This window comes from Mus caroli, unplaced genomic scaffold (genome assembly GCF_978045245.1).
Source record: "Mus caroli unplaced genomic scaffold, Mus_caroli_1 scaffold_12, whole genome shotgun sequence".
Lineage (NCBI taxonomy): Eukaryota > Metazoa > Chordata > Mammalia > Rodentia > Muridae > Mus > Mus caroli.
Window position 1 is genome coordinate 75,313,866 of NW_028227267.1, and position 23,854 is coordinate 75,337,719.

General features: G+C 42.1%; 1 protein-coding gene across 1 annotated transcript in view; it reads left to right on the forward strand.

Annotated features, from left to right (window-relative positions):
• Nucleotides 1-23,854, forward strand: part of Vwa8 (von Willebrand factor A domain containing 8) — a 360,138-nt gene that overhangs the window by 224,930 nt on the left and 111,354 nt on the right. Inside the window, exons 26-29 of the mRNA XM_021181216.3 lie at nucleotides 2,043-2,194; nucleotides 18,035-18,143; nucleotides 19,694-19,832; nucleotides 23,538-23,737. Coding sequence (XP_021036875.1) covers nucleotides 2,043-2,194; nucleotides 18,035-18,143; nucleotides 19,694-19,832; nucleotides 23,538-23,737 — 600 coding nt within the window. The remainder of the gene's footprint in view (nucleotides 1-2,042; nucleotides 2,195-18,034; nucleotides 18,144-19,693; nucleotides 19,833-23,537; nucleotides 23,738-23,854) is intronic.

Consider the following 23,854-nt stretch of genomic DNA (forward strand, 5'->3'; position numbering starts at 1 on the left):
AACGATGTTCTTACTGCAGTCTCTGAGTTGACCTTGGCAAGGTTTTGTGCCTTGGGCATTACCAATCAGCTAAAAACTTTGATGAGTTGACTTTGGGTTTGTTTTGCTTTTTATATGGGTATTGGGTAGGGGTGTTGGAGGGGAAAAATAATTAAGTAACAAGGAAATGTTTCTATTGTTTGGCTTTTTACAACCAGCATGTGGTGTCTGGGTAGGAAGTATTACAAATGACATGAAGGTAGAAAGTAGAACAAGATCTAACAGACAATAAATATACTAAAAGAACGTTTGTCAAGATAGAGAAGTGGTCAAGAGGATAAAATTCCTGTGATCATATACAAAGTATAACCTACTTAAAGAAAAAGAAAAAAGTGTAAACTCTATGTAGCAAATAATGATCTCCAGACAACAGCACAGCCTTGTGACTCTCAAATTCTCTTTGACCTCTAGCCCTCCAAGAAAACCTTACTGAAAACATAGGCAGCTGGGAGGTAAAGGGAGGGAGATTTTACAGTGAGAAAAGCTTCCGTTGCAGAGGGAGAGATTCTGTTCCATAGCACAGTGGCTGAAGAGCAGTTGATAATAATGGAAGGCTCATTTCAAAGCTGCAAGAGAATAGATCTTAAATGAGTATATCCATTAAGATATAATTATGCAAAACGACAAATAGGTCGATTCACATGCTTTAATGATATTACATCATATGCACTACAGAAATATTGCATTATCCTGAAGTCTGAAAACTGACTTGAAAAATTTTTATTATATATTATGTTTTATGTATAATATATATATGTTATATATGTATAATATATATGTTTTATTTTATATGTGTATGTATGTATAATAGATACATTTATATGGGAAGAAAAAGAAAAGCTTATTCTCTGTAGGAGGCCTTGCTAGTCCAGCTCACCAGCATGGATGCCAGGTCCAAGAGGAAATGAGAGCAGTCAGGAGGGTACCCCCCAGCACTGGTCCAGCTGTGGTGGCTCCTGCCTTCTGAGCTCTGTGTCCAGGAAGCAGCAGGCAGCACCGTGCTCCATTTCCTGTCCCTAAGTTCCTCTTCTCCTCCTGGTGCCTTTATCCTTTTTTTCCCCCATTTATTCATAGACTGTGAGTTTTCTAGACATATCTGTGTTGACATTCAACATTTTTTTAAGCTGGTTTGTTTAACTTGGTCAATCTAGTGTGCCCATTTTTCTTTTTGTAAATTATGCTTTATTTAGAATACAGAACAATGGGTTTTCATACAGGTATAGCATGGTGCCTTGCTCTGTCCACTCCTCCCACCTCTGCTCCTCCTCACTATTCCTCCTCACCTCATATTGGTTCCCTTCTGCCCAAATTGTTCCCTCTGTTCTGTGCATGTGTGTGTGTGCATGTGTGTGTGTGCGTGTGTGTGTGTGCGTGTGTGTATGTGTGTGTACATAGTTAAAACTGGCTGTGTGTTTAACAGAGAACATGATATTCCGTCTTTCCCTTCCTGCCCTCTTTTGTGCCCCCCTCCTCTCCCCCTTTAAACCTCATCCTCGCCACTCAGAGGCCCCCTTCTACTTGCATGTCCTCTGTGGGCTTGTTAGTACAGAATCCACATGAGAGAGAACACAGCATGCTTGTCTCTGCTTCTGGCTTACATCATGTCTCATGATCTCCAGCTCCATGCATTTTCCTGTGAGTGACAGGACTTATTTCCTTTATGGCTGCCTAAAACCCCAATGTGTGTACATACTACATGTTAATCCAGTCATCTGTCAGCACACATCTAGTCTGTTTCTTGTCTTGGCTGGCGAATTGTGGAGCAGTAAACAGGTTGAGAAGCCAGCAGAGGGTCTGAGCAGGGCCCCACACCTGAGATACACAGTAGAAATGTAAGAGCTGCTAAACATGAGTGTGTGTTTCCTTACTGCCTGGTTATCAGACACAGCTAGTGCGTTTCTGCTGAAGTCCATGTGTGCGCTATTGCTCTCTAAGTTTTACAAACCTTTATAATGATGTATGCTTTATCTCATAGATAATGAGGAAATTTTTTTTTCATACAGAAATTTCCCACTGAAGGCCTCTCCAGTGTGGTTCGGAATGTATTTGACTTCGATTCTTACAACAAAGACATGAGGGAGATTTTGATGAACACTTTGCACAAATATGGGATCCCCATTGGAGCAAAGCCTACCAACGTGCAGCTGGCAAAGGAGTAAGGAAACACACTATTGATAGAACCTTGAGCATTGTCCTTCTGACTCTTAGACGCAGATAGTCCCTAATCCGCTGTAGACACTACTAAGCTGACTTGGTGTGGGAAGCCCTCCAGGAGCAGTGCTCTTCAGCTGCTACTGTTTGCTGGCTGGTCTCAGTTAGTAGCATAATTTATAGTCCTGTAAATTAAAGATTTCAGTTTTTAATGACTATCCCATGAGTAGATGTAACACACTCAAATAAAGGGGAATATTTGTTTCTTTATCAGTCTCCGTCCTTTTGTTGAATGACTGTGGGTCTCTATTTCATAATCCAGTGCAATTTAGTATACAGGTGTGAAAACCTCATAAGAGTAAAATGTTCATTTGTCAAGATGCTTTCTTTAGGACAGACAGGCTTTTAAATATACCAGATTAATGCAGATCTCAGGGTACTCATTCTAGCTTTATAGACAAGAGAGGTGATGAGAAAAATTGGACTCCCAGCACACGGGCTGACAACCCGCCTTTTATATGTTCAAACCAAATATGTTGTTGACCAGATGGTAGTTGGCATCTTTGTCTACAAAATGTAGGTTACCATAAATCCGCATGAAGCAATCACAGTTCTCAAGGTAAATTAGTAGACCTTAGTCTACATGAGGCACTATTCAGAATGAGGTTCAGTGCGTCAGTGATTAGTCTGGCCATGTATGTCTTCCTAAGTCTGTATATCATCATTCTTTGAAGTCATAAAAACATCATAGTAGAAGCCAAGAAAAACCAATTACTAACATCCCAAGAATTTCTCAAAGAGAAACAAATATTCCCCTTCTGTGGTAAAAGCACAAGATGGTGTTATGGTAGCCATTCTGAGTGTGCTGCTGTATGCTAGCAATGAGTCATTTTCTTTCAGGAACTGCGAGTGGGAGTCAGCTGCTCATGCTTACATGTTTCTATGCAATGCAGTTTTAGCGATTGGTTAGCAGTCCCTATGGGCATTTTGAACAATGTAGTTTCTTGAGTACAACATCTTCTATATTAGAGAGTCGAGAACATGTCTTTAATTTACAAGCTTCGTTTACTCTCATGTCTTTCTTACAGACCCTTCTCTTTCTTTTCACTTGGCAACGGGATGGTTTAATCACTGTTAATAAACTTATATCATTAAGATTCTAGCCCTGTGGAAAGTAGGCTTGTGAATTGCAGCTAATTTCTTCGTGTGTTATTTGTTAGTGTAACCTGTGTTAGTTCGGCACATCAATTATAAGAGAATCGTTGACAGTTTCTTTTGGAAGGAAGGCGGAATAATGGCTTGGCTTCTGTTGTCATGCTTATTGTGAAGAGCAGCCCTTGGTGCAGTGGGCTAGCACCTGCCAGGGCAAGAGATTGCTATCTCTGTGTTCACAATGGCGGCTTAGAGAGAAGAGGGTTGAACTTGCACTTGAGATTGGGCTAGACACAGCTGCATAGACCTAAGAATAAGCTGAGGGCAATGTGGAGAAAAGGGAGCTTTGTCTGGGGTAGAGGTGTTTGTATGGTGTGTAATGTGCACAGTCGTTCAGAGCAGGTTTGTCATCTGTGAACTGTAGGGACAAGACCCACAGGTTCCATAGGATTCTTCCTGGCAGGTTACCAGCCCTGCATTGGAGAAGTCAGGTGGTAAGGTCAGCAAGGCTTGGGATCCAGTGATGCGTCAGCTATCTTAGACTTCATTCCTAGGTCTACCACAGCTGCACTCAGAGAGTGCTGAGTTTCTCTTTAGGCCTAGGAATTTGGAGAAGTTTCTTCACTGAATGGAATCTCTGATGATAGAAAAGGAGAGCATTTTATTATCGAACACCTAAGAATAAAATTTGCTCTTCAGATCAGGGCACTTAGGAGAATGGAAGAGGAAGTGTTGGCAGTAACTGTAAAAGGAGATGTGACATGGACTGTCCTGGTCCAGGCTGGAGTACGTTTATCCTCATGCTCTATTCACTAGGCCCTTCTTGTCTCACAGCCTCTGCCTCCCTGGGTCCTGCCTGTCTCTCAGCTTTGCCCTCTAGCAGAGTTTTACTGCTCCCCATGTCTGCAAAAGCAAACAGACTTTATAAGAAGTAACACACATTGAACATCCTAATCTGAAAATCCAAACTGAAACTTTCAAGTGTCATAAGTGTTGCCACATCTTGACATGGTGGCACTGGCCTTTCTTCCCAGCACTGTGTAGGAAAAGGCAGGGGGACCTCTGTGAGTTCCTTTACAGCCTCGTCTACAAAGTGATTCGTAGGGTAGCCAGGACTATGGCGAAAGACCCCATCTCAAAAATTTAAAAAGATCCTAAAGTGGAAAAAATGTTTACCTAAAGTCACATGACAAGCTAGAGTTAAACACAGATATGCTAAAAGTGTGTAAAATTATGTCTAGCGATGTGAATAAGTTATATACAAAGAAACTTAATGTTTGTACTTGGACTTCATACCCACATTGTATATATATTCAAATACTCAAAACTTCAAATCTCCACACACTTGTGGTGTCAAGCTTTCCCAGAGAGCTCTGGCCTTGGCCAGTCCAGCCTCTCCCCCACTGGAGGATTCCCATTCCTAAGGGAGAAAGGTAAAAATGGACCAAGTACCTTAATATTTTCTTTCCATAAGTGAACCTTCTTGTTGAAACCTGCTAATTCTCTTGTTACGTAACTAAGCATCATCTTGATTCAGTGGGAGCAAAATTCACACTGACTCAGAACATGCGGTCACAGCTACACTGAAGATGAGGGCAGGGAAGTGATTTAGCCTCTGCCTGGTGAGGCTCAGAAGAGAAATGCAGTGGGCATGGGAGCAAAGGGAGGTTTTACATGGTACTGATACCTATCTGCAGTTCATCTGTCCTTCCTCAATTCCAGTCAGAGCATAGACAGGTGTTTAATAGGGGTGTTGTCAAGCCAGGAGTTCAATATCAGCCCTTGGGAAAAAGAGGCATCTAGATCTCTGACTAGATCTCTGAGGTGGAGGCCAGCCTTATCTAGACACTGAGTTCCAGGACAGCCAGAACCACACAATCTAAAGAGAAGAGGAGAAGCTCTATCACTGTGGTGCCCTGTGGTGAAGTACCAGGGAGAAAAGTGCTCTTTTCCTCTCTCTCTTAAATAGTACAGTCTCTATTCCCAGGCCCAGCGTGATAAGAAGAACTTTACTGTTTTGTTTAATAAAAGCTGGCAGGCCTGCTTTAGCTTTGGAGTGGGGGGTGTTTTGTTTTATTTGTTTGTTTTAGTGGTTTGATCACAAAGTAGCCCTTCTTCTTGATGCACAAACATATTCCCTGATCCTGGCAGCAGATCTGGACTGACTTCCGGGTTGCCCTTACCCTTTTCTTCCAGGACCTTCTCTGGATGGTTTTGGTTTTGTTTTATCCCTTTTGTAATTTCCACTACATGAGAAAGGACATGTCAAAGAAATGATAAATGCTATCAAAACAGGCATACTGGCAGAAATGACTTCCAATTAGAAATGTGCTTTAGAGGGAGTATAAATTTCATTACGTTTTTGTTCAGTGGCTAAATAACTAGTCAGAATTATCAGTGGTGTGTGCCATATGGAGCCATACAGATCTGCATGCTGTAGTGTCATGGCAGACATGGGGACATTTGGGTTGAAACTAATTGCTTTAGTTTTAAATGCTATTGTTTTTATATGTATTGTATGTATATGGCGCCATTTAATTTATATAGATAAGTATATATTACATACATGATAGAACTAGTTCTAAACATCCAAAGAAAAGCATGTACACCATGTACTATAAACACGGGTACCTATGCATACAGTTACACATCTCCTTAGCATAGATTGCATGTTTGTTCAACTGAGCTCTTATTCTGAAGTTCCTCTGAAGAGTAAACGGTTTGCTAGGATATCAGTGCTTCCAAATTAAAAGGTCAATTTTAGGATAATTTATGAAGTTCGTCATGTTGGAGATGTATTTTAAAAGGAGAGCATTTTTTTTCAACCTCCACTTTAAATGACATACACTATTTTATACTAAACAGCAATTAAAACCAAAGAGCTGTCATTTCATACATCTAAAATAAAATGCAGATGCTTGAGGATGCTGTGATTATAGCATTTCATTGTCACACTAATGAGATAATGATAATGCAAGCATTAGATGGTGGCAGCAGAAGCATGGTAGGTGACAGGTGCCACGTGCTCCCCAGGCAGTGTGCGCTGCACCAGCTAAAACAATTCTCAGAGTAAACCTGTTAGACACTTGCACATGCATACATACACACTGTGCATAAAACTGCATTTGTAAATAAGGAACTTGAGACAGAGACTCTTTGAAAACAGGGACAGAGTTGCTGTGTGTGTGTGTGTGTGTGTGTGTGTGTGTGTCTATGTGTCTGTGTGTGTCTGCACCCACATGTTGTGTGTGCTCCAACTCCAGTGACAATATAAACAATATTATTGGCAACTTCTGAGACAGTTATTAGAGACTGAAAAAAATTTTTGTTTGTTTAAAGAAGACCTTACTAAATAAAAGCAAAGAAACGTGTGGTTTTGTTATTCTACTTGGAAGCATCATTGTCTATGACATATACTGCACCATGTCCTCACACAGGTGTTTTTAAGGTTTCCCTGTGAAATGATGGATGCTCTTAGAATAAGACTGAATGATAATCTCCAACATCTCTGTCTCCTCACGTGGAACACAAGATGAACTCTCACTGACCATGGTCCTTGTGAAATGGATAAACAGGGCTGCCTCTGCTTCTTGCCCTGCCTGTGATACACAACCCTGAACCCACATAAGTGGCCACTCTTTTTGCTTCAGATTCATTGCCCTTGACTTGATTTCTCCTCCAGTACCTCTTCATTTTTTCTTAAGCCACTTTTCTTATTTGCTAGTTTGTAAACAAAATACCAAGAAACCAGAGACTCCAGTACATTCTACCCTACTGTTTGGAAGTTGGTTTTGTTTTTTGTTTGTTTGATTTTTGTGAGTCTCGTTCTCTTATACTCCAGACTAACCTCTGAGCACTGAGTCATGTGTCACCTTGAGCATGTGTCACTTTGCCTGTTTCATGTGAAGCTGGGATATCACTTTACCAACTGAGCCATGTCACCCACTCCCAGGAATGCCTGATGATAAATCCCAGGGACCTTTTACAGTCCTATGTGCTGTGTCATGATACTGAGGAATCGGTGTTGTTTCCAGCCATTTTATCTTCCTGAGGCTTTTCTCTTAGGAGTGCACTTGTTCCTAAAAGGCATTCTTTGTAAAATGCTTCATTCTCAAAAATAAAAATAGCTAGATTGAGAGATCTAACTCCGTATAACACTTCTTTCCGACTTCTCTTTTTGCTCCATTTCCTTCCTTCCTTGGATTTTAAGCTTAAGACACTTAATCCAACTACCGTGAACAGATTTGTAAGCCTTGTGACGGTCTCTCAAAAGAAAAAGGAACCCTGTTAGGTCAGTCAGTGCTTTGTGGCCTCATGGATATGGCTAAATGCCCTTATGGTTCCAGACATATACAAATGTTCTCAGTAGACAGCTTGCACATCTAAAACCAACTGATCAGGGTGACTGCGCTGTAGAAGTGTCCGCTGCCAGTGGCGGAGCCTTATTAGAGCCTGGCAATTGCTACTCGAATGTCTTATTGCTAGGCATTCTCCCACCATTTAATTTAAAATGTTATAAAATTTCACTTTTATGCTAAATAAAATAGCACTGAATTGATGAGTTAGGGAAGTATATTAACCCATGGTTTTATTAGGAGTTTTTGATGGTCTACACTTCAAACAACTTAAAATACAATGGTATCTACCCTTCCCTGGGAGAGGCTTTCTGTACTGTATTTTTTTAGTTTTAGAAAATATATATATCACTTCTGCATTCTAGTTTTTGAGCATCCACTGTGTTGACACTGGAATTTTTCTTTTTTCTTTTATCTTAAAAGTTAAGTAAAAATCTATTTATAAATTGCTCTTTCTTGGGACTTTTGCTTCTATTACAATAAAGCATTTGTCAAAATCCAACACCTCCTCTGACGACAGAATACTTCACATTCGTCTGTGGCAGATGAGAGATCAAGTCAGCAGGCACTCTGGTATTTCAGTACAATAGGTTTGCAGTTGGTACGCATCAACCCAAAAATGTCATCTGGGGATACACAGAATGCTCCCAACACCACCCCCAACACCCAGCGCCTGAACCCAAGGCCGCTTGCATACAGAACACATGGTCTGCCACTGAGCTACCCCCACCCTAACCCCATACAACACATCTTTAAAGCATCAAAAATTATAGAAGTTGGTATCTTTCAACTCCTGACCACATTCCCTAAGAGCATTACAAATATCAACTCCCTTATTCTACTACATATATGTGTCAACAAATATCAACTCCCTTATTCTACTACATGTATATGTGTCAACAAATATCAACTCCCTTATTCTACTACATGTACATGTGTGTTGGGGTTTGTCTTACACATTAAGGAACCAGGGCTTAGTTCCTTGAATAATGTAAGAAATGATATAGCTAATAAATAGCAGGATAGGGCATTCAACCATACTCCTTCTACAATGAAATTTCAAAGTTATTCAAAGAAATTTCCCTAATGGCTACAGAAAAGGGACATTTTTTAGCTATTTCTTATCCATTTTTTTCTTCTTATAAGATCCTAGGCACATTTTTTTTTAATGAATCAACTGCTTAGTTTATTTTGTTATGTTTTTTACCTCTTTCTATATATTCCAGATATTTGTCCTCTGTCATATATATAGCCAATAGAGATTCTCTGGCATCTTCGGGCTTCCTCTTCTCTAGGTTGTATCCTTAGATGTGCAGCAGCTTTGTAGTTTCATGAAGTCCCACTTGTTAGGCATCCCCACACCTTTGTCGTGTGGGATGCTGCCTGTGTCCTCTTCCAGCTTTTGTGGTGGTTCAGGCTTCACGTTTAGGTTGTTGAGACACTCAGGTTTTGCTCAAAGCAATAGATAAAGGTCCAGTTTTCTTCTTCTGCACGTGGACAGCCAGTTTTTCCAGCACCATTGGTTGGAGGTTCGTTGTTTTCCAGTGTTTATTTTTGGCATTTTTGTCAAATACTAAATGGCTGCAACTATGTGGACCATGTGGGGGTCTCCAGTCTTGTTCCATTTGCCTGCATGTCTGATTCTGCGCCTGTATTTTCATTGCTGTGGCTCTGCAGTAGTCGGAGGGAGTAATCCCTCCAGTGTTGTCTTTCTTCTTAGGATTGTGTTGGCTATGTGAAGTCTTTTGTGGTTCCATGTGATTTTTTTTTTTCCTATTTCCTTCTAGACCCTAGAGAAGAATGTATAGGATCTGACTGGGTAGAGAAGTTGAATGTGGGAGGTCTAAAATGTTTCATTCTTTGAGAACTTCAAGCAATGAAATATGATCATATCTACCCTCATTTTCTCCATTAGCTTCCCCCAAGTCCCTCTAGCACACATTCATAACTTCATCTGCCCCTAACAGATAGGAGCTCACTATTTAGCCCTGGCCAAGCTCACTATGTAGACCAGGCTGGCTTCAGACTCAGAAAGATCTGCTTGTATCTACCTTTTGACTGCTGGGATTGAAGGTATAATACCACTACATCCAGCTGTCTCTCTTCTTTTCAAAGAACGCATTAAATCCAGTCGATGTTGTCCACGTTTATAAATGGGCAACCTATCAGTAGCTACAGAAGAAAAAATTTTCCCCTTTGCTCCTAATTGCTCCTTGGGTGTGGTGGGGCCTTGTGAGCTCCTACCCCATCCACACTGGAATTTTGGCTGGCTTGATCTTGGGCGGGTAACCATAGCTACAATGTCATAGGTACAACGGCTATGTCAAGTCCAGATGACAGCATTGCATAGCACCCCTCCACATCTTTTGACTTTTACCTCCTTCTCACCTCTTCTTTTGGGGCGTGTCTGAGTTTTGGTGGGGTGAGAGGTTGAGGGTACGGATAAGGATGCTCCACTTATGGCAGAGCGCACACTGTCACTCATTCCAGCACGATAGCCAGTTGCGTTTCCACAGACTTGGCTTTGTATTCTCTTGCTGTAGTGTAAGGGTAGCTGCACAGCTGTTTGGTTTGATTCTTGATTGGAATGGGGGAAAATAGTTAAATGTGCCCTGCCTACAGAGAAGTTTTGAGATGTATCGGTCTTAAGCAGTCTCACATCATTATCCTTAATCCTTAAAGCTTTGGTAGGTGAGGTTTTATAAACTCATGCCACCTAGTCCTACAGAATGCCCCTTATAGAAGCCCGCTGAGGCCACTTTCACACTTGCATGCACGTAGGCTGCACCCTTTGCTGAGATCCTTCTCAGCGAAAGAAACATAGTAGTCAGAACACATCGGGGAAGATTTGCCCCTTCGAAGAAGAGGAAACAAATTGGTCCAAAATACCAACCATTCATTCACTCATTAAACAGACATTTTCCATGTGCTGCTGGGGTGAGGGTGGGGGGACACCATGTGAGAGCAAGAGCTTCAAAGGCGAGGAGGACTCAGTGTGGTCTTAAGTAGGTCACAGTGACCGAGAAAGTGGTCAAGAAAAAGTGGTGTGTGTCCTGCTGTTGATGTCTGCCAGTGGGAAAATGGGGCAAGCCCATGAGGGTAAGGAAGCCAGAGCTGTGCAGAATTCTTCTGTGTGCCTGGATACATCCAGGACGGAGGGCAACTCAAGCAGAGAAATTTCAACAGTTTTAAAATGACATTTTATTTCCCATAAACCTGCTGGAGAGTGTGCGTGGAGGCCGAGGAGAGTGTGCTGGTGTGATTCAGTTTTCTCCTTCAACCAAGTGGGTCCTGGGGATCAAAGGCAGGTCACGCGCAAGAACCTTTACCCCAATGGGCCCAAAAATTCGGGTGTATTTTGAGGTACAAGTACTTTGTGAGTGGCAGGGTGAGGTGATGGATGGGGGGTAAGGCTGGGCAGAAGAGTCAGAATGACCTGCGTGGCAGAAAAGGGCGCTTTTCATTGTCCAAAAGTGAGGAGGTGCACGGCAGCAAACCTGAGCATAGGAAGGCTCGGTGGGAAGCAGCGACGGGCATCCCTGTGGATGAAGGAGGGCCTAGTTATCTGTGGCAAACTGGGAAAGAGAAGACAACATTGAGAGAAGGAGGCAATCAGTGGACCCTAAATGAACCCTTACTAATTAAATAAAGCCTGAACCCTACTCAATGAATCACCAATTAACTAAATCAGAAACATGTGCTATTGATGTGTTACTTCCAATTGCTTTATTCTCAGGCGGGTTGTCCCTCTGTGGCTCTGTCCTGTGGGAAATTCACGATGTTTCTACATTGCCAGTGACAGTGCCTGGAGTTTCACTCCCAAGCATTCTCGGAGATGATTAGGAAAGAACACAAGATTTGGAACCACTAAGATGTAGTTGCTAGAGCAGATGACAGAGGAAAGGAAGGCATTTTCTTTCCAGGGGGAATTGAAAAAAAGATGAAGGAAAGTTTAAAGCCAGCCTCCAGACCTGTAGCCTGGTGGCAGCCTCTGAGAGAGACAGCCAGAGACCATGGCTCAAGCTGTCAGCATCTGCTTTGGCTGGAAGGCAGGACAGCTGCCCTGACACTGCAGGGTCATTCTGGAGAGGAGGAGGTGTGTTAGGAAGTGTGGGCCAAAAATAGCAGCTCTACCCAATCTTCCCATCTTGCGAATCCAGATGACAGCATTTCTCGGTGACCTCAGCAGGCTCTGGGTGGCAGAGGTACATTTCGTAAATGAAACTAACAACTAAATGTAGAGTCAGAAATACAGAAGAAAATACAAAAGCATACTCGCATACATACTGTGTTCAGCAAAACAATGTAAAGTTGCCAGGGACTTGTGAGCTGTGGGGAAGGAGAGAAGTGGATACTCACAGTCATCTATTGGATGGAACACAGGGTCCCTAATGGAGGAGCTAGAGAAAGTAACCAAGGAGCTAAAGGGGTCTGCAACCCTATAGGAGGATCAACAATATGAACTAACCAGTACCCCCCAGAACTGTGTCTCTAGTTGCATATGTAGCAGAGGATGCCCTTGGTCTTGTGAAGATCATATGCCCCAGTACAAGGGAATGCCAAGGCCAGGAAGTGGGAGTGGGTGGTTTGGGAAGCAGGGTGGGGTGGGGGGTGGTATAGGGGACTTTCGGGATAGCATTTGAAATGTAAATGAAGAAAATATCTAATAAAAAAAGAAAGAAAGAAAAAGTTCTTGGCAAAGGAGGATATTACTGGGCATTTGTAGTAGTGCCCATCACTGATATTTTGTGTTTAAATTGGGCTTTCTTTCTCTGTTAAGCATGTGGCTGGTGTGTGTAAGGGTATATGGGGGGGGGGGCTTACAATATAGCCCATGCTTCTCTGGAAGACTCTAGGATAGACTCTAGGTAGTCTATACTAGCTCAGGCTTCTGCCTTAACTTCCGAAGTGTGAAATTGTAGGCACATGCCACCATGCTTAACCTTGTGCTGAGTTTTTATTTTATTAAGTAAAAAATAATAATAAAAAAAAAAAGATTTCATAGACTCATTTCTAATCTATTCTCTCGAAAGTGGTGTTCTCTCTACTCTGTTAAATTGGAAAGTTACCAACTCTATAAGACTTTTCAGAGTTTCATATGTGTAAATTTGTATGGAAACCCTGAAGGGCAAAAGGTTGATTTTCTTTTCCGAGAATGAAATTTGAGGAGGGACTCAAAGGCAAATAATATGGCTTAAAAAAAAAGGATCTCCAAGATGAGTGTGGTGGTGCACGCAGCAATCCCAACACTTGGGACGTAGAGGCAGTAAGATTGGGATTCAAGGTCATCCTTTGCTCTGTGATAAGCTCCATGTTACCCGATCTCAAAGGAAGATGGAGAGATAGCTCATTGGAGAGGCTGCAGCAGAATGAATGGAAATGGCCTTGAGGAGGCATTAAAATTCACATGTTCAGGGAATAGCAAAAAGTAGTTTGAGCTAAGGCTGAGTTACAGGGTAGCCTGGAGCAAAAAGAGAAAGAGCGGGAAGTGTTGGTCAGGAGTGGTCTGTGAGAGTGCAGTGAACTCACTGTTGGATCTTAAGATGGTAGGAGTGAGGGAGGCCAGGAAAATTAGAGACGCTCTCTTTCTTCTCAAAGATGGTAGTAGTTGTTGAGTTTCTGGGTTGGTGGAACTACCCTGAAGTGTTCCATTATCCCCATAAACATTCGTAGTTCTTGTGGTAAGGAAATGTCTTAGGAATTGTTGATAATAGGTGGGCCAACAACTTCCAATTGCATAATGGCCCTAGAAAGATCCAAATCTTCATGTGTTTTCTCTCAGACTCCAGAAATAGTGTTGGCAGAGGTTCAGAGGAGGCAGAAATTTGCCAGAACATGTGCTTTAAAAGCCCACCCCACCCCCCTTTTGGAAGTTTTTCTGAGACAGCTCTCACATGTCCTTCACATGATGTTACCTAACTTTGCTGGCCATATGCGTCGTGTTATGGCTTGTCCGTGTCCTTTCTCTAATGCTCCAAGTACTATAATTTGACCCAAGTCATAACTCTGATATGCACCTTTCTTTTACTCAGAGCTCTGTCACTGCTTCCACGAGGGATTAGGAACCAGCACAGCACATGCACTAAAATACATCATTGTTTTAAAACACATAAATTCATGAATGACACTGAAAATAAAAAGCAGTTCTATTTATAGCCCCTGAGTTCACGCTCCTCCCCCCTTAAAATCAAACCCAGACATCATTCCAGCCAGGACATTAACACAGTTCAACAACAGCACAGTGACATAATCTTAAAATCATGGAAAATGCTGTTGTTGTGTCAATCAAATCAAACATAAAAACTTAAATCTGGTCAGAGTGGGATGCCACATTTCAGTAAAGTGGAAAAGAAGGCCGTTTTGCTAACTGCTTACCAGGGTAACCGTCCCCCAACTCCCCAACCCATTCTGTAGCCACCATTTTTTTGTTGATTATTCCAGAACTTGTTCATACCCCAAACAATGCTTCCTTTCTCCTCTGACTGCTAACACTGAAAGGATGAAAGTTAAGAATGGTCTCTCTCACACACACACACACACACACAGCTTTTGGGAGCCTTCATGGGAAATGAAATGGGGAGCTATGGTTTCCCAACTATTGCAGGGTCCAGGAGCAATCAGGGAACAGGATGGTGTGTGTGTGTGTGTGTGTGTGTATATGTGTGTGCGAACGCGCACTCAAAACCCCAGGCCACCTGCCAGTGCATCCTTCAGCACTGTTGACATTGCCAGTAGAAGAACACTGTGGTTGTGTGGTTCTGGGTGCAGTCTGTGTGGGGTATCTAATGGACCACCCCATACTCTGCCAGTCAGACAGCCAAGGCTGGTTCTTCAGATAGCTAGTCGGGTTGTAAGTTCCATGACTGTTACTTAGAATGAGTTGGCATCTTCTAAGCAGATTTATGCACATCCCTGGCATTGGCCATAGAATCTGAGAAAGGTTACCTTTCTCAAATGGATGGATTTTTTTTCTTACTTGGCATTTTAATATTATTTATAAAATTATCAGTGAATACATTGGTGGTGTTGTTTTTTAAGTGCTGGGTATCAAGCCAAGAACCTTGCTCGTGTTAGGCAAGCCTCTGCAACTGAGATGTATCCCCAGACCTGGATGCATTTCTTATGCTGGCTTATCAACAAATGGCTATTTTATTAAGCAGTTCTCTACCTGTAACTAGATCAAGAAGTGAAAACTTTGACCTCAAACAAATGGGATTATTTAGAGCCTCTTAAGCATGCCTATTGACCAAGGAACCCATCTGATTGATAGGTACAGATATCATTCTGATTGATCAATTTCAGTCAAGAGCACCAAAGTAATACAAGCCCTTTACACTGTTCTGTCACTTCTGGCTCTGGCTTCTATGGTTATCACAGACTCTCCAAGCCATTAGACCTTAAGATCAGTCCTTTCTTTAGAAGTGGAAACATTAATACTGAGATATTAGCTGGCACTCGTTACAATTTTGCATAGGTAGTTAGCAAAGAACCAGGACCGAGTCCCAGATACCTTTACATTCACCAATACTGTGCTAAGAAAGAAATTAATGAATCTCCTTGTGTTTCTCCTTCCGTATTTGGAGAACAGTAAACTTGGGAGAACAATTGAAGAATACAGTTTGTTCCCCAGACTAGGAGAGCAAGGAAGAGCCCACTCTCGGAGATCTGCCCTGTTCACATAGAAACACTTTTTATTACTTTATTTAAAAGAACACAACATCGTCTTCTAGTTCAGCATGGCCCCAGCCACCTCCTACTCTCAATCAAGGTCGTGGCCTGGGTACTTAAAATGTATTTTATTAATTTGTTCAGATTTATCTGAATATTCTTATTGATTTATATGAGGAGGCAGTGGCCATGGAGACCAAAAAGGGCATTGTATCCCGTAGAGCTGAAGTTAGAGGTGATTACAAAGAAAGGTGGGAATATAACTCTGGTCCTTTGTAAGAACAGCATGCGCTCTTCTTAACTTCTGTGTATCTCAGTTCCCTAAAATATATTTTAGATAACATATTGCAATGTGTCTTTTTAAGCAAGATATGGCACAGGGTCCTATGCCTTAGAAGACACTCATTATAAGGTCCCTTTCTTCCTCCCAGGTTTCACCAGGTCAAAAAGTGTACTCAACCAGAGCATTTAGTTCCTTATACAAAGAGTGATCAAAGCTTTACAGTTTTACTAAGCTCATGGAAATGCATATCAGACTATAACTTTACTAAAAACAAAATAACTTGGCAGTACACATATGTACTGTGTGAACGATCACCATACTCAGTGTAAACATATTTTGATTTTTTTGGCCACATAGAGAACTTTGAACTCTGACTCTTGTTGTTGGACCATGTGATGAATATGAAATATGGTTAAATGGAAATGACAGATCCTTGGACCCACTTGGTAAAGATTCAAGTAGAAAGGTTTATGATTAGGAAGTAGAAGTTTTATTCTCAGGTTTGCCTGACATTTTATCCTTTATTGCTGCCATATTTGCTTTAGTATAGAAATTGCTTCACTTAAAAACTGCTTAAGCAGCTGGGCAGTGGTGGCACACGCCTTTAATCCCAGCACTCGGGAGGCAGAGGCAGGAGGATTTCTGAGCTCGAGGCCAGCCTGGTCTACAGAGTGAGTTCCAGGACAGCCAGGGCTACACAGAGAAACCCTGTCTCGAAAAACAACAATAACAACAACAACAAAAAATGCTTAAGCCAGATGCTGTATTGCATGCCTGTAAGTCTAGCACTTGGGAGGCAGAGGTAGAAGGAATGCCACAAGTTTGGGGCAAGCCTGGTTTTACATAGTGTCTTCTAGGCCAACCAGGGCTATACATAAGATCCTGTCTCAAAAAAAGAAATAAAAATTGATCTAGCAGGGCAGAGTGTCACATGGCTATGGTGTTAACACTTGGAAGACTGAGGGAGCCATTTCAAGGCCAAGCTAATCTACATAGTGACATCCCGTCTCAAAACAAACAAAAAAAAATGTGTAATAATCAAATAAATCAAATAGGAAGCAATTCTGTCAGCAGTCAGGGTAGTAGCTTCCTAGTTAGCAGTGAAATGTGGTCTCCAGGGGGTTCTGGGTCCTGGTCTTAATTACTGGTTACAAGGGTATATTTAGCACTAGGTAACACATTTATGTGAATATGTCTGTATATATTTTACATATTAATCGCCAAAGTACAGTCTGTGGGCTTTGTTCTCTATGACCTTCCAACAAAGGTCTAAAGCTAATGTACCTTGGTTACTACTTGATCAAAATGTAAAAGAACAGATTGAAAATGAAAATGAATTGCTCCAGTTTCCTTTAAGCCTAGGAATACTCTACCAGGAATCCACATGTAAAGTTACTACACATTGTATCAACTCTAGTGGAAAATGTTTCACCTTAGGAGTAGTCGCAGATCCCTTTAGCTTCTTGGGTACTTTCTCTAGATCCTCCATTGGGGGCCCTGTGATCCATCCAATAGCTGACTGTGAGCATCCACTTCTGTGTTTGCTAGGCCCTGGCATCGTCTCACAAGAGAGCTCTTGACTCTAGCTGCATATGTATCAAAAGATGGCCTAGTCGGCCATCACTGGAAAGAGAGGCCCATTGGACTTGCAAAGTTTATATGCCCCAGTACAGTGGAACGCCAGGGCTAAAAAGTGGGAGTGGGTGGGTAGGGGAGTGGGGGGGGGGAGGGTATGGGGAACTTTTGGGATAACATTGGAAATGTAAATGAGGAAAATACCTAATAAAAATATTTTTAAAAAAGAAAAAAAAGAGTAGTCGCCATTAAGGTGAACAGGGTCTTATTTTCTGATTGTCTAAAGTGCAGTGTCTTTCATCCTAATGTACATTCTAAACACGATGTTATAGACTGCATTCTAAGTGACTTATGGAGCCATACAAAGCATTCTTCCTGTGCATTGTGCTCCTGGTGATAGGTGGCAGAACGTGTTTCCTGCTGGCTGCTTTTATGCCAACTTGATGCAAGCTAAAGTCATCTGAGAGGAGGGGACCTCAGTTGAGAAATGGCCTCCATAAGATCAAGCTGTAGGCAAGCCTGTAGGGCATTAAAATTAGACATTAATGGAAAAGGGCCCAGAACATTGTGAGTAAGGCCATCCTTTGATGGGTGATCCTGGCAGTACCCTTCCATGGCCTCTGTATCAACTTCTGCCTTCAGATTCCTGTCCTGTTTGAGTTCCCTTCCCAACTTCCTTTGATGATGAACAGTGATATGGAAGTATAAGCCAAATAAACCCTTTTCTCCCCAAGTTGCTTTGGTCATGGTGTTTCATCAAACACTTGATAATGGGGAAAAAATGCTCACTCTTTCAAATCATCTTTGACAGGTTTCCTCTGCCAGAGAAGACATTCATGGGCTACTGGATAGTTGGTCAGACGGGAAATGGAATGCAGAAGGTCTTGTGTCCAGCTGAAACAAATCACGTTGACATAAAGGTTGTTACCCTTATGGTTTCCTCTTAACACTGAGTCTAAGAAAGTTTCTGAATCCTCTGTTGATGCAGTCCATACAGTCTGAGGAATGACTCACTGGTTGGTTGGCTCTTTAGCTTCTGTGCCAACTTAAAGTTCAATCTGACCTCCAAGGAACTCAATCTGGGCAGTTGCTATCGGCCAAGCAGAATTTCTAACAGCCAATCTTGTGTTTCAGGACAATCAATTGGGTGTATTGTTTATTTTCCTTATAGAGTTACTCTCTGATATTTATCTTTACTTTATATATGCTAAAAAGATGAAATTGTCTTCCTTTTTCCATTTTTACTCATACTTTGTTGACGTTGTCTTCCTGAGAAAAGGAAAGGGTCATTTGTCATTAGTTATCATAAAAAAATCATTCTAAGCATTTCAGGTAGAAAGAGTTCCCCTCTGGGTGGTTAAGAACACTAGTCAGGGACCACACTGAAGTCAATGTTCTAAAATACATCTTTGTCTGTCTGCTACTATCCCCACTGCTGGGATCAACATGGACAGAAGAGTCAGCCGACCTTCCCTGTAAATGGCCAGAAAGTATATATGTTAGATGTTGTAGTCTATAAAGATGCTGTTGTAACAGCAAAATTCTGTCACTGTAACCGAACAACCAGTTATGGCAGAACACAAACGAAAGGGTGTTTTCTTCCACTAAAGTTGTATTTAGAAAAATCTGGCCTAGTCTGTCAGTCCTTTCAGGAGCACAGACTCTTCTCATTTGTCAGAGACTCTTGTCAGAGCTGTCCCTTCCTCTGCCCTAACCCCCTAATGTCACCTAAGAGTGATCAGAGCACCTAAGTCTCTTCCAGAAATGTTTTTTCAAGGTTTTAAGAGGAATACAGTTTGACTCTTCAGTCCCCTAGTTACAATCTAGATAGATTGGGACATGCACACCAATATCTAGCCCAAATATCTTGATTAATTAAGGACTGTGGGGTATACAAGTCATTGAAAACTTAGTTGTATAATAGAATTCTCCCAGGAAGTCATAGCTAGCTACCCAGAACTGATACGCACAATATTATTAAGTTAGTTCCTTTGCCTATGTTGAATAATCATTTAACTATATATGAAACATTCCACCTTTTATAAGTAGCACTGGATCCACTTTAGCCATTACATTTCAATATAATGATTTCACACTCTTTCTTCACAATGGACATATACTAGTCCTGGATTAATAACGTATGCTATTTTGCTGGCTTGAGCTACTCTGGGTCTTCTTCTATTCAGAGGTCAAAGTGGGTTCTTGGTTTAGGAAGAAATGTAGTCATAAGAAATCTTATAGTGCTTTAGACATGGTAGACTTCATTAAAGCAAATGAAAGAGAAATGTCATGAGCCCCAGCATGAGAAAGCACTCATGAAGGTAAGCATATGGTATTACCATAGTTTTAGGTGCCATGCCAAACGACAAAGTCGAGTATGTCAAGATATTAGATCGTGAGATACTGTATTCTGGAACAGCTGTTTTAGTGACTACCCAAGGCCTTGACTAAGACCATGGCTTTGTTATAGGGCCCAGTACTTGTGAACATGGAAAAGTACCCAATAGAAAAACATGAAGCGAGATTCCTAAGCTTTACGGAAGAGTGTACGTCTTGGAAGTTTCCATTGGATGAAGTCAATTTAATCTGTGACATCGCCGTATCACATGGTATGTCCATTGATTCCTTTGGTCTTTTCAAACCCCTGCACTGATATAAAATCAGAGGGATTACAGTAATCCTGAGGCATCAAGCACTCTGTGAGAGACACGGCTGGTGACTTGGTGGATCCAGATAGCAATTATATATAATTTAGAACTAATGTCCTCTTAACAGCCCCACAAAATATGATTGTGGACCCCACATAAGCATTGCTGGGTTGGTTTGCAGATGTCTGTTTCTCATTACAGTCATAGCACAAAGTTAAATATACCCAGGCATGTGCTGAAAACAGAAAGAAAGACGAGAAAGGAGAAACATTGGATTGGAGGAGGGAGGATAGGGGTCCAGTTTGCCACCTCCCATCATTATCAGGGATGCAGGTAAAGGCTGGCAATGGTTGGTTTCTGCACTTGGGGGCTGCTGCCACCATCGGCTCATTTGTGCCTTGGACCCTGGGTACCTTTGTACAAGGTGCTGTCAGTTACTAAAAAGGTAAGTACAAACTGGTAGAAGGCCAGGGCAGCTGCTAACCTGACTGAGATGGAATCACTGAGGTGAGTAAGTCTGGATCTTGCTTTTGTTGCTGTAAGTTCTATGGCTGTCATTTAGTCCTCACCTCATGTCAGCCACTTTGAATAAACGTTTGAGATGGTGTTATTGTTTGTTGGTGGTAAAGGACAGGTGCTCTCTTCAGGAGATGTTGCATTCACGGGTCAAGAGAGAGAAAGTCCAAGAGTCAGTAGATGAAGGTCGGACTTTGGTGTTTGTGATGGGTGGTGACCCTGTTAACGCACACCTGTCGGGAGCAAATTACCTGCCAGGCTTTTTAAACTTGCTCTCGGCTCCTCTGCTCTGAGCACAGTGCTTCAGGTTGCTCCAGCAGGCAGTCGCAGTTGGCCTTGAAAATGACTCATTTACTTTTCCTGATAAAATGTAACCCTTTCCTCTCAGGGTGAACCACAGCTGCAAACTTTTCCCCCTTTGTTTTTATCCTTCTCTTTTTCTTAAACCTAGTCTTCATTTTTTAGAGAAAACAGCACTTTCTTGGGAGGGAGGTGGAGTAAATTACATATTTACATGTTTGAGCCAGCGGCCCGACAGTACTTAAAACCTGTAGTATGAGAACAATTAAAAATCATGCAGTGTGTATTTCTGCCACTGCTCCTCCTGCATCCCTGCTGCCCTCTCATATGCACAAAAGTGCTCATAACATGTTAAATTGAACTTATTTTTGTTCATAATGGATGCATTTAAAAGGCCCATAAGGGACAAATTCTACTATCCTGACTGGTACTTGGAATTGCTACAGCATAGTTCATATCAGCTCTTAAATAACAGGCCAGATGTGGTGGCACACATCTTTAATCCCAGCATTCAGAAGACAGAGGTGGCTCTCTGTGAATTCAAGGCCAGCTTAGTCCACATAGTGAGTTGCAGAATAGTCAGAGCTACATAGTAAGACCCATAATCAGCTACCAAAAGCAGACACTATTGCATAGGCCAGCAAGATTTTGCTAAAAGGACCCTGATATAGCTGTCTCTTGTGAGGCTATGCCAGTGCCTGGCAAACACAGAAGTGGATGCTCACAGCCAGCTATTGGATGGAACACAGGACCCCCAATGGAGGAGTTAGAGAAAGTACCCAAGGAGCTAAAGGGGTCTGTAACTCTATAGGTAGAACAACAATATGAACTAACCATTACCCCCCGAGCTCTTGTCTCTAGCTGCATATGTAGCAGAAGATGGCCTAGTCAGCCATCAGTGGAAAGAGAGGCCCCCTGGTCTTGCAAACTTTATATGCCCCAGTATAGGGGAACACCAGGGACAAGAAGTGGGAGTGGGTGGGTAGGGGAGTGTGGGGAGGGGGTATGGGGGACTTTCGGGATAGCATTTGAAATATAAATGAAGAAAATACCTAATAAAAATTGGAAAAAAAAAGACCCTATCTCAGAAACGAAATAATAATAAGCTTCCTTCTTCCCCCTCTTCCTCTCCCTCATCCTTTTCCTTTTTTTCAGACAGGGTCTCACTGTGTGGCCAAGGCTGTCCTGTTATTTGCTATGTGGACCAGACTGGCTTCAAACTCATAGCAATCCACCTGCCACTGCCTCCCAATAGCTTGCCCCACCATGCCCAGCCTGGTGGCTGTGTTCCTCATTGATATTACTTTAGTTATTTAAATTTAACATATCATTTAATGTACTTTTCTAGTGTGTATCTATTTATTTTAGAACTGATATTTTGGGCATATTTGTATAAATCTTTTAGATATGGCTTGTACATGTATGTGATCCAGATTTTCTTGGATTGGACCAAATTTCACTCCATCTCACAGTCTTCCTTTTTATCTAATTTGACATTAAGAAAATGCGATTGCTGTAAAATTAATAACTCATAGACAGCCAATGCTTACAGCAGTCATCAGACAAGATCAGCTTGTATCTCAAGGTGCTCATGTAAGAGATACCAACTCTGGGCTGGAGAGATGGCTCAGCGGTTAAGAGCGCCGACTGCTTTTCTGAAGGTCGTGAGTTCAAATCCCAGCAACCATATGATGGCTCACAATCATCCATAGTGAGATCTAATGCCCTCTTCTGGGGTGTCTGAAGACAGCTACAGTGTACTTACATATAATAAATAAATAAATCTTTGAAAAAAATAGAAATTAAAAAAGAGAGAGAGATGGTGACCCTGTTAATTTAAGGGGGAGGCCCTCAAACTAGCACCCTTGGCATCCTTTGCTAAAGCACAGAACATGGCAGTCCACTCCCATTCCATTGACTTAGTATCTGCAGTCCCATCGGTTTTGCTGGTGATTGAAGCATTGCTGTCTATCTTAGAAGCTAGACGGAGGCAAGTGCCTGGGTGTAAGAGAGATTGCATAAGAAAATTTCAGATATGGATGTTAGATTAGAAGCTCACATCTATAGTGCTGGACTGTGAGGGTTTAACTCAGTGGTAGAGTTCTTACTTAGCATGTTCATTGCCTTAAGTTAAATCTTCATTACCATATCTGGGAGGGGGAGACTCACAGGGTTCTGCCCCCCAGCTATGGTAATGGAAGGTTTTTTTACTTATTTATTTATGTATGTGACTACACTGTCACAGTCTTCATGCACAACAAAAGAGAGCATCAGATCCCATTTCAGATGCCTGTGAGCCACCATGTGGTTGCTGGGAGTTGAACTCAGGACCTCTGGAAGAGCAGCCAGTGCTCTTAACCTGCTGAGCCATCGTTCCAGCCCAGGGATCAGATCTTTTAAAAATTAAATATCTTATTTATAGCAAGAAAGTTCTGTAACCTGATAACTGTCTAAAAGAGGAGAACTCGGCAAGTCGAGCAGATAGAGGATGTTGACGCCGTGCTTCTGAAAGAGCAATGTCCTGATTCAGGAAAGCACTGGGTCACGGAGCTCTTTGCTACCATACAGTGAAGTCTCCTCACAGCACAGACTGTCAGCTATCTAATGCAGTTATCATGGGTCCTCGTGGAATTCTTTAGGAGCCCACTACTATGGGGTGCTGCTTTACTGCTTTGGCGTCATCTGGGCACATTTAGGGTCGGAACAGAGGTTTTCAGCCTGATAAACCCAAAACCCAAGAGCTGAGCTTCCACCCGTGCTCAGGTGCAAGACTCAGCAGTGCTAGAACCCTTAGCCAGCCAGAAAACTGTCCATAAACTGCACGATGAATACATTTTTTTTTCATTTCAGAAAATGGAGAACAAACTCTGTATGTGGCTGCGTGCAACCCGGTTTCCTTGTACTTCATGAATATGACAGGGAAAAATGGCTTCTTTGTGGACTTCTTCGACATCTTCCCAAGGATGGCCAGTGGGTCCTGGCGACCATTTGTAACGGTAGCCCCACTGGGAAGTCCTCTCAAGGGTCAAGTTGTTCTGCATGAGGAGCAGGTAAGGCACACTAGTCACTCCCGGGTACCGATGTGGGAAGAGTGCTTTAAAGGAAAAGTAAGAGTGACGTCAGCTATGATTGAAAACCTGAGAGTTCAGAAAGATCCAGGACAGGTC